General features: G+C 42.3%; 1 protein-coding gene across 3 annotated transcripts in view; it reads left to right on the forward strand.

Annotated features, from left to right (window-relative positions):
- Window positions 1-3,597, forward strand: part of MIEF2 (mitochondrial elongation factor 2) — an 11,243-nt gene extending 7,646 nt beyond the window's left edge. For all 3 annotated transcript variants that reach the window (XM_027875063.1, XM_027875061.1, XM_027875062.1), the window contains exon 4: window positions 1,298-3,597. In XM_027875063.1, the coding sequence (XP_027730864.1) occupies window positions 1,298-2,358 (1,061 nt within the window). In that variant the 3' untranslated portion in view covers window positions 2,359-3,597. The remainder of the gene's footprint in view (window positions 1-1,297) is intronic.
- The last annotated feature ends 7,160 nt before the right edge of the window (window positions 3,598-10,757 follow it).

The raw sequence follows: 10,757 nt of genomic DNA on the forward strand, positions 1-10,757 counted from the left end.
GTGAGGCAATTTGGGTTAAGTGACTTGCCCAGAGTCACACAGTTAGTGAGTGTGAAGTGTTTGGTCTGAAGCTGGATTTGAACTCTGGTCCTCCTGACTCCAGGGCCAGTGCTCTATCCTCTGTACACCTAGCTACCCCTTGAATTGCTTTTTTCCTCCCCTCTTTGTTTTCATTCTTTGTTTTAAGGGATGGCTTACTAGGTATGGGAGAGAGGTGTTGGGAAAGGAAAGTGATATAAAACATGCTATCAGCAAAAATAAGATGAAAAATGCTTTCCTTATAACAGTGTTAAGTGGTCAAGTGGTAGTATGTGTTATTTCCATTTTATAGATGAGGAAACTGAGGAGCAGGGAAGTTTAGCAAGTGGCTTGTGGTCACACAGGTAGTAAGTGTTGCAGTTGGGATTAAAAACCTAGTCTCCTGACTCTAAGACTAGTTCTCTTCCCACTATACTCTGCTGCCTTCTATAGAGTGCTTTATAAATATAGATTATGCTCGTCATCTAGTCTAGGCCCTCATTTTACAGAGGACGAAACTGAAACCCTGAAAGAGCACAGGACAGCGTCTTCTGACTCCCAGGGGCCTTTCTGAATTCTTGTAGGAGCTACCACTATACTCAGATCCAATGATTCTCAACCTCTTTTGTCTCAGGACCCCTTTAAACTTCTTCAGAATTTTTTAAAAGTTGTTGAGAACTTTTACCACCCTCACCTCCCAAAGAGCTTTTGTTTATGTGGGTTAGAACTGTCAATATTGACCACATTAGAAATTAAGATGTCTTGGTATTTTTATGAAAAATAGTTTGAATCTTGGGCATCCCCAGGAGTTCCTGGACCACACATTGAAAGCTGCTGCTCAAAGCTAGGCTGTAGGACTGTTTCAAACATAGCATTTCTGATGTAGGCAAGGAAAGGGATCTTCAGGCCATCCTAGCCTGATGCCTTCCCAGGACAGTCCAGCAGGGGTGGTTCTTGCCTCTGTTCCACTGACAGGACATTTCACTGTTGAGCTGAGTGACCATAGTGATGGCCACTGGGTGAGTATTGTACAAGTTTCTTTGTAAGTCTTCCCTCCTTTTGAGAGACTAGGTATTAATCTCTGTTCTACCAATGGGACAAATGGAATTGGAAATGGGGTTGGATTTTGTTTCCCAGTCCTATACCTTATCTGTGGTGTGTTGAGTCTCACAAACCTATTATGGTCAGGATGGAATGTGTGTAGTTTTTAAGGGCCCTCTTTTGTTTTTGGTCTAATACTGGAGTGCACAGCCTGATTTTGCCCTTTTCCTCTCTGTAGAAGCAGAACCACCCAGAGACCCTGTGGCCATGACTGTGTCCAAACTCAGCCCCGGTCCCCCAACACCATTATGCCTTACACTGCAGGAGAGACTCCTCATGTACTATCAGAACCGTGTGGTTGTCTCTGAGTCTGACATCACCTTGGCTAAACAGCTGGCTGGTGACATTGCCTGCGAGTTGCAGAATTTTTTGCGCAGTAAATTCCCAGAGCTGCCTTTTGGGAATCTGTCTCCAAGCAGCACCCTGTATGACGGACTGGAGGCCGTGGCCGCTGACCGCACTTGCCTGCTAGTGCCACTGGTGCTAGAGCCCAACCTGTGGAGCTTCATTCCCGGAGAAGACACCATTGCCAATGATCCTTACTACTGGGTGATTCGAAGGACTCAGTTGGAGTACTTTCCCCGAGGGAGTAGCCCCTGGGACCGGTTCATAGTGGGTGGCTACCTCTCCTCCAGCGTTGTCCTCGAGGTGCTCCGGAAGGTCCTGGTAGGCTCTGTCAACTGGCCGGCCATTGGCAGCATGCTGGATTGCCTCATCCGCCCTGGAGTGGTCTCGGAGGAGCTCCTGCTGGAGGTTCATCATGACCAGTTTGAGCTAAGAATCATCATCTTTCCCACCACAGAGAGTGAGGACAGGGCCCTGCTGGCCAAGCCTCAGGAAGGACTGTTGGAAAACCTTTGGCAGCAGGACTTCTACCAGGCTGAGGTGTCTAAGCTGCGGGAGCTGGATGGTGCAGATTCTGGTGCCCGACGCCTCTGTCTCCAGCTCCTGCAAGGCATCTGCAGGCGCCACCCCTCCCTGAACAGGCTGAGCGTCAGCCACTTGGCCCAGGTCATCCTCCACCTCAGTGAGGCGGAGACAGACTGGGCCGAGGATTCCTTAGCAGATCGGTTCCAGCAGGTGATCATGGAGCTGATTGGCTACCTGGAGGAGGGATCTCTCCCCTGCTATTTTAATCAGCACATCAATCTTTTTGGCAGTTTGCATGAAGAGGAGATAGATGACATGGGCTTTGCTCTGTATAATGCTGTGACAGCGCCGGAGCTCTTGTTATCATAGACAGGATTAATGAAATGTGATCTTGGAAAATTTTTTAAAATGTTTAGCTCCTTCAGCTCTGGAAGCCTTAAGGGGACAGGTAAAGAGTTTTTCTCTTACTTTCTAGCCAGTACAAGGTGGACATTTTAGAGGAATAAAAAGAGGGTACATTTCTTAAGCACACTGAGTTGGCAGCTGTCTTGGGCATGGATTAGAACAAATTTAGGGTCCTGTGCCTCTGAGCTCACTCGAATGTTACCAGAGCTCAAGAGCCTTGCAATGAGCAGTCAGCCAAATCCAGTTGGTGGTGGCCAGGTCACCCCTTCTCTTCACTTGATTCCTCTCCCTTGAGACAGCCCCTTTTTGGAAAGACAAAGCCCTAAGCCTTGGACCGAGACTGAACAGCCTCTCTGTCTTAGGTAGCAGGCAAGAGCCATAGGACAGAAGATTCCCTTCTCCCATATTGTAAACCGAGATCCATACTCTGGGTTGGCCGCAAAATATATTTTGCCACCAGCACTGAAGTGATCATGTGAAAATCCTGAAGAGTGATGGGAGGGGAAGGAAATTAGACCTTTTTTTAACCCAGAGAAAATTATTTATTTGCATCAGTGACCCATTTATTATGATAGTGATTGAGGCTCCAAATTTTCTGGGGACCATAAGGACAAGAGTATGGTTTGCCTGAGGGGCAAGGAGTGCAAAGTATTCTAAGCCTCTCTGAAGAAAGTAAACATTTAATGCAAAGCAGGTTTTCTGTTGCTGAAAAGGCTGTGGCCAGCTTTTACCTGCAGGCCATTCAGCCAAAATGTGACAGCCAGATTCTCTTGCATGCTTTGGTCTGCAGATCACATCCTCCTTCAGATAGAGCCTTCTCCAGTGGGATTTGTATACTGAGACGGCCCCCACCCAAGAGCTGAAGTCCTTGATGCTGTGTGTCTTGCCTTTGAAAAAGAAATGTTTTCTAGTCGCTGCTATTAAATTAATTTGGGTACCAAGAGCATTACACAGAAATGAACAGTTTTCAGAGAGGCCTTGTTTTCAAAACCAGGTCGTTTGTGTGCCAAAAGTGTATTATTCATGGTTGATATGTGACTCCTTTCAGTTGGTTAAGGTTGGTATTTGGTTATTAGAGGGGGAGGTTTTTTTTTTCTCTTGAGTACTGAAATACTTGTCATCTTAATGTGTCTTTGGGCTCCCCCACTGCTGGAAGAAGTCCATTTCTCAAAGAATGTGATGAGGAATAAAGGAGAAAAATAATCTCAGTTGTATGTAAGTGAATTGTTTTTCCGCGAAAGCATTTATGAAGTTGCAAAATAACTGCTATCCAGACTATCCAGCAGGACAGAGAATCACTTTGCTTCACTTTTCCAGTTGAGGAAAGAAGAAAGTTTTGGACAAGGTGATCTCTAAGTTCCATTTCAGCATTGATTTCCTCTAAATCTAAGATGAGTGAAAGACACAGTGTATTGTATGCCCATACCTGAAATTTTTCTGTCTTGGAAGGATCTACCAGAACTTAAAATTCTCTGGGCATTGAGAATCCAGGGTCAGTCATGACCTCATGGCAAAATGAGACATTGGATTAGGCAAGGATGACTCATTTTACAAATAGGAAAGCTAATTCATAAAGCAATTGTGTCTTACCCAAAATTACATGCTGTTTCCGTGGTAAGGGCAGAGATTAGAGATTACCTTTCCTTGTTGCTGATAACTGGACAGAGCGAGTTGTCATTATTGAGGGTTCTTCAGATGATAATAACTAGCACTTACATAGCACATAATTATATGTATGTGCTAGAGACTGTACTAAGCGATTTACAAATATCTCATTTGATCTTCACAATAACTCTGGGAGGTAGGTGCTTTTATCACCATTCTGCAGTTAAGGAAACTGAGGCAAATAGGTCAAGTGACTTGCCCAAGATTACACAGCTAATGTGTCTGAGGCCAGATTAAGATTAAACCATTTCAAAAAGAACAAATGAGGCCTGATCATCAAAGTTCTTGTGCCTTTCTTTTCAACTTTAACTTGAGTGAAATAAGGTGAAATCTAAATTGTCATAGGCTGTCTTGATTTTGATTACACTGTCATGCTCGCCTTGGGGTTCACACCAGGGAATTACTTTATAGGTGATGTAGGTCCTGTTACAAAAAGGTCCTCATAATTAATTCCTGAATAACTGAATTCCAATATACACTTCTCAACTGTGGACTTGCTCTGTAGCAAATAATAGTAGGACAAGGTTCTGGTACCCCACTTATCTATGGCTTTCCTCCCTTAGGCTTCATTCAAGGATCTATAATTTCATCGTGACACTTTCTCACCCTTACAGATTATAGTTTTGCCAACTGCCTTAAGTAGATAGTCTGGGTTGCTGTGGCTAAAGAAAAAGCCACTAGGCTGGCAACATGGTGCCGAATCTCTATCCACATTTACACAAGTGAGAACTGGTTAGAAACACTCCAAGTTTGGGAATCCGGAGCTTCATTCTTTAAGACATAAGTATGGCAACTCTCCTGACTGACTGTAATAGGTTGGGTTCGTTTGTTTGTTTGTTTGTTTGGTTTTTGGTGAGGCAGTTGAGGTTAAGTGACTGCCCAGGGTCACACAGCTAGTGAGTGTTATGTGTCTGAGGTGGGTTTGAACTGAGGTCCTCCTGACTCCAGTGCTGGTGCTCTATCCACTGTACCACCTAGCTGCCCTGGGTTGGGTTTTTTTTTCTTAAGCATTCAAAACCCACTATTCTTTTCATCATAATTTTTTTTGGTGAGGCATCATAATTTTTCTTAAGCCTAACCTGAGGCAACAGGGTAGCATAGTGCTCGACCTGGTTCCCTGCCCCGTAAACCTTTCTTGGCTTCAGTTTCCTTATTAGTAAAATGAGGACAATTACAACAGGTGTATCATAGAATTGTTGTGGAAATCAAACGAGATTTTATTAATGTCTATGTTGCAAACCTTAAAGCACCACATAAATGCTGGCTATAATTCTTACATCTCAGTAAACAGAATGGGGAAGGGAGGCATATTTGGCCCAATTATAATGGAAAGAAGTGATGCCAGAAAGGTTAAATGAAATCCAAAGATGTTTCTGATCAGAAAAGGACTTGAAGTGAACCTGATACTTTCCATCTAGGTCTCTAAATGAACTTCATTGCCTGGTGAGAAGGAACTAGGGATTCTAAGAGGAAAGAATAAAGAGAGAGTGCATTCCAGGGGACATTCCAGGACTGAAGAATGCATTAAGAGAAGTAAAGTATTTGTAAGGCTGGAAAAGTAGTTTGCAGCCAGGTCGTGAGGGCCTTTAAATGCTGAACACAGGAATTTGTATTTGACCTTAGAGGTTGCAGGAAACCATTAGGGTTTGCTGAGTGAGAGAATGAAGGGAATAAGAGAAACCTGTGCTTGAGGGGTAGCGCTTTTGGCAGCTGTGAAGAAGATAGGATAGGGGAGGAAGAGATGAGACGTGGAGGCCAATTAGGAGGCTATTGGCAGTGATCCAAGAGAGGTGGTGAAGGCCTGAACTAGGGTGGTACCTGTGAGTGAAAACGAGGGGGATGGATTTGAGATACATTGTGAAAGTAGAATTGATGAGTTGGCAAATGGGGTAACAGAGTAGGGATTTAAGGATAACTCCCAAGTTTGCAAACTTAGGTAACTAGAATATTGGTACCTTCAACAAAAATAGGACAGTTTGGAGGGAAAGAGTAATTGTGCACACATTTGATATACTTATGAAACATCCAGAAAAAAATTTGCTGTTACAGTTATACAAGTCATCTGTAAACAGCTGATAATTAAACCCATGATGCCTCCAAGAGATTATGAGTGTAGATATAGGAGAGCCCATGAAACCTTAGACTACACCCACAGGAAGAGAAAGATATTATGTCCCCGTAGGGTATGTAGATGTGGAAATATTTGACTTGTCCTACTTGTCAGCAGAGGGCAGAAGTAGGACAACAGGTGAAAGTTATAGAAGGACAAATTTAGGCTCCTTTAGTGTAGGGGAAAAACTATTATAGCTATTCAAAAGTGGAATGGGCCTGAGTAGTGACACACCCTTTTTCCATGGTATCTCTTCTGGTCACTTTTGGGTAAGCCAAATTTGTGATCATGGATTGGGAAGACCTCTCATTTGAGGTCGTCAGGTAAAAGTTGGATAATCATTTGTTGAGGTATTGCAAAAATTATTTTGGTCCAGGCTTAAATTGGGCTAGGGAGATTCTGAGGTCCCCTGCCACTTAGATCCTGTGTTTGTCAGGTACCCTATTTCTAAAAAGTCTACATACAGTTCTCATTTATTCCTAGGCCATTATATACTTTATCTTGAGTTCATATGGTTCAGGGAACATAAACTAACTTTAATAGTCTAAGATAAACAGAAATGCAAGGTATCAATATAAAGTTGTACTGCAGCCAGCTTATGGGTCACGTACACAAATTCATCTAGTCACTCCTTACTTTAGAGCTAAACCAGCATTATCTGACAGGATCACCTACCTTATTCACCAGACTTAGCTTGCTTTGAATGACTTTTGGTTATTTCCAAAAATCAAAATAACACTGGATAAATTTTTGTGGAAGTTGAAGAGTTTCTAAAGAATGTGCCCAAGGTGGGGCAGCTAGGTGGCGCAGTGGATAGAGCATTGACCCTGGAGTCAGCAGAACCTGAGGTCAAATCCAGCCTCAGACACTTGACACTTACTAGCTATGTGACCCTGGGCAAGTCACTTAACCCCATTGCCTAGCCAAAAAATTAACAAAGAGGAGTGTCACACACATTCTGAACAATAGTGAAATGAACATAGTAGAATCCAGAGAGGGAAGAAGGAGTACAGTACAAGTCTCCCCACACTATACCACTACACTAAGATCTAAGAAGAGTGCTATATGAGAAGACTATCATGAGTTGTTTTTCCAGCCCAAATTTGGCCCACAGAAAATTATTTTGTCCTTTTTTGCTAGGCAATGGGGTTAAGTGACATGCCCAGGGTCACACAGCTAGTAGGTGTCAAGTATCTGAGGCCGGATTTGAACTCAGGTCCTCCTGACTCCAAGCCTGGAGCTCTATCCACTGTGTGACCTAGCTGCCCCTGGCCCACAGAAAACTGACCAGAAATTGTGCAACACAGGTGGGTTGGCTCTGAAGCAGGATCAGGGATGCAGATCAGCGTGGGCTGGCAGCTCTGTAGTTTTAGTGCTGCATCTAAGACTGCCTAGGGTCTAGTAGCTATGTATGCTAGGATCTATAGAACCAGGGGTCAGCCTGCAGCTCTGAAACTACAGGGTCATAGTTAGCTGACAGGGGCTGCAGCCAACAACAGTCTATTGGACCTCTACCCAGGGCAAGTCTGCAGTTGTGTGGCCTAGACACAAATCATGGCTTAGAGCCTGGGAAGCTCAGTCCAGGTTATGCCCTAGCTCAGACCACTTGGAGCTTGTTGAAGGTTAGTAGCTCCCTGGCCTGAACTGCCCTTATGGTCCTTGAAAAGATACAGCACTGAACTCCTGGAGAAAGGAAATGGTAGGACCCCAGATAATACAAACTAGAATTACTCAAGGTCCCCAAATGCTCTCTGAAAGTGTACAGAACCTGGCCCTAACACAAAGTACCAATTTAAGAAGTAATGCTGGAAGAATGAGTAAAAAGACTCACAGTAACAAGCCAGAGATGCCCAAGTCACAAATCCAGAAGACATTAACTCCAAAACATTCACAAGCAGAGCTTCAAAGAAAAATACAACTTGGCTACAATTCAACTAGAATCCTAGAAAAAATGAGGAATTTTTAGAACTTTTAAAAATGGAATTATAAAAGGTACTAGCTGGGTAGCTAGGTGTTAGAGTGAATAGGATACTAGGCCTGGAATCACAAAGATCTGACCTCAGTAGCTGTATGACCTTGGGCAAGTCACTTAACCCTGTTTGCCTCAGTTTCCTCATCTATAAAATGAGGTGGAGAAGGAAATGGCAAAGCACTTAAGTATCTCTGCCAAGAAAACCCCACATGGGGTAAGAAGAGTCGGACAGAACTGAAAAATCACAGACCAACTGAAACATACTGACAAACTTGGCAAAGCAGAAGTTTAGGGCAACTTAGGTGACACAGTGGATAGAGCACCAGTCAGTAAGACTCCTCTTCATGAGTTCAAATCCAGCATCAGACACTCCTAGCTCTGTAACCATGAGCTTAATCCTGTTTGCCTCAGTTCCCTCATCTATAAAATAAGATGGAGAGAAGGAAATGGCAAACTACTCCAGTGTGTCTGCCAAGAAAATCCCAAATGGAGTCATAGGGAACGGGACACAACTGAAATGACTGAACTACTAAAAAGCTGGAAGAGATAAAAGTTTTGGAAGGAAGATTTAGAATAACAGCTTACTTTGTGCAAGAGGTACGATTCCTTATTCAAGGAATAGACTTAAAATTTAGAATGGACAAAAGAAGTTAATGACTGCAAGAGAAAAAAATGAAAGTCAGAAAATGATTTTTTTCAAATAGAAGAAAATGTGTGGAATCTCGTATCAAAAACATCTGATCTGATGGGAAAATTTAAGAATCATTGAATTACCTGAAAACTAGAACCAAAAAAGGAGCCTGGATATCATTTCAAAAAATTAAGAAAGACACATGCCTAGACATAATGGAAAAGGAAGACAAAATCAAAAAAAGTAACCCCCCAAATAGAAACTCCCAGGAATATCACAGCCAAAATCCAGAGCTTCTAAGTCAAAGAAAAAATACTGTGATTAGCCAGCAAGTGTTCAAACACCAAGGAGCCACAGTCCATCACACAAGATTTAGCAGCCACTACTTTAAAGGAGCAGAGAGCTTGAAGTATGGTATTCCAAAAAGCAAAAGATAAAGGCTTACAATGAAGAAAAATTTTTTTTACCCAGGAAAACTAAGTATAATCCTCCAGGGAGAAAAAAGGACTTTTAAATTTACAAGAATTTCTGAAGAAAATACCAGAGATGAATAGGAGCTCTGAAATAAATATAAGTGAGCCAGTGGAAGGAACTATACAAAGAGGGAAGTGTTTACCTTCTAATAAGGAGAGATGATACAAATATCCCTTTAGCATGCTAAATGTTATCTGGATTATAGAAGTTAAGACAGAGGGTCTAGGAATGGTCAGAAAAAGGAAGGGAAGGGGGGAAGCAAGGGTAGGGATTTATCCTACATGATCAACATGCACAAATGGAAGATTATATGAATAAGGAAGGTGTGGAGGGGAAGCAGGTGTCACTTGAACTTCAGTTTCATCTGAACAGGTCAAAGGTGGGTAGAACACAAGAGTTAGGTATAGAAATAGATTCAGGAAAAAAAGGGAAATAGGAAATGGGGATAAAGATAAATTCAGAGAAGGATTAGTTATAAACAAAACAAACTCTAAGCTCAGGGGTAAACTATGAAGAGAGGTTTAAAAGAAAAGTTAAGAATTAGGGTTCTGGGTAAAGAGAAGAGAAAAGAAGCAGGGAAAAGAACATTATCACATAGAACAGTGGTGCTGAGCATATTTCCTCCCACCACCTGCCTCCTCTTTGAAGAAAGTAGGGAGCAAAGAGATGAAAAAGTATAAGAGAACAGTAGAGAGAAAAATACACATATAAAAGAGAACTGTGAATGTGAATGGGATGAAGTCACCCATAAAATGGAGGAGGATGGTAGTGGATTAAGAAGCAGAATTCAACAAAAAGTGGTTTAAAAGAAGCACTTGAAACAGAATCGCAGTTAAAAGTAAGGCATAGGTAAAATAAAATCTGTTGTGCTTCAGCTGAATTTATAAAAGCAGAGGTACCTATCATGATCTCAGACAAAGCAATGGCAAAAAATAGTCTTCATTAAAAGAGATGGGATCGCGTTGGAAAATGCTATCCACATCCAGAGAAAGAACTATGGAGTTTGCAGATCGAAGCATACCACTTGCTATTTTTTTTTCTGTTGTGTTTTGTTTCCTCTTTCTGGTGTGTTTTTCACAGCAACCATCTGATTCCTTAGCAAACATGCTGTAATTCAAATGTATTCAATGGATGGTGTCCCTTTGGGAGGCTATTTTCCCATCTCATTTGTTTGCTTATTTTTTATTTATTTTTTGGTGAGGCAATTGGGGTTAAGTGACTTGCCCAAGGTCACACAGCTAGTAAGTATCAAGTCAAGCGTCTGAGGCTGGATTTGAGCTCAGGTCTCCTGACTCCAAGGCCGGAGTTCTATCCACTGCACCACCTAGCTGCCCCCTTTCCCATCTCTTTTTTTTTTTTTAATTTTGATTTATCAACAATCACTTCCATAAGCTTTTGAGTTTAAAATTTTTCTCCCCCTTCCTCCCACCAACCTCCACAAGATGGCGCACAAGCTGATATAGGCTATACATATGCATTCCTATTAAACATATTTTCACATTAGTGATGTT

This window comes from Vombatus ursinus, unplaced genomic scaffold, assembly GCF_900497805.2.
Source record: "Vombatus ursinus unplaced genomic scaffold, bare-nosed wombat genome assembly UNPS02014807.1, whole genome shotgun sequence".
Lineage (NCBI taxonomy): Eukaryota > Metazoa > Chordata > Mammalia > Diprotodontia > Vombatidae > Vombatus > Vombatus ursinus.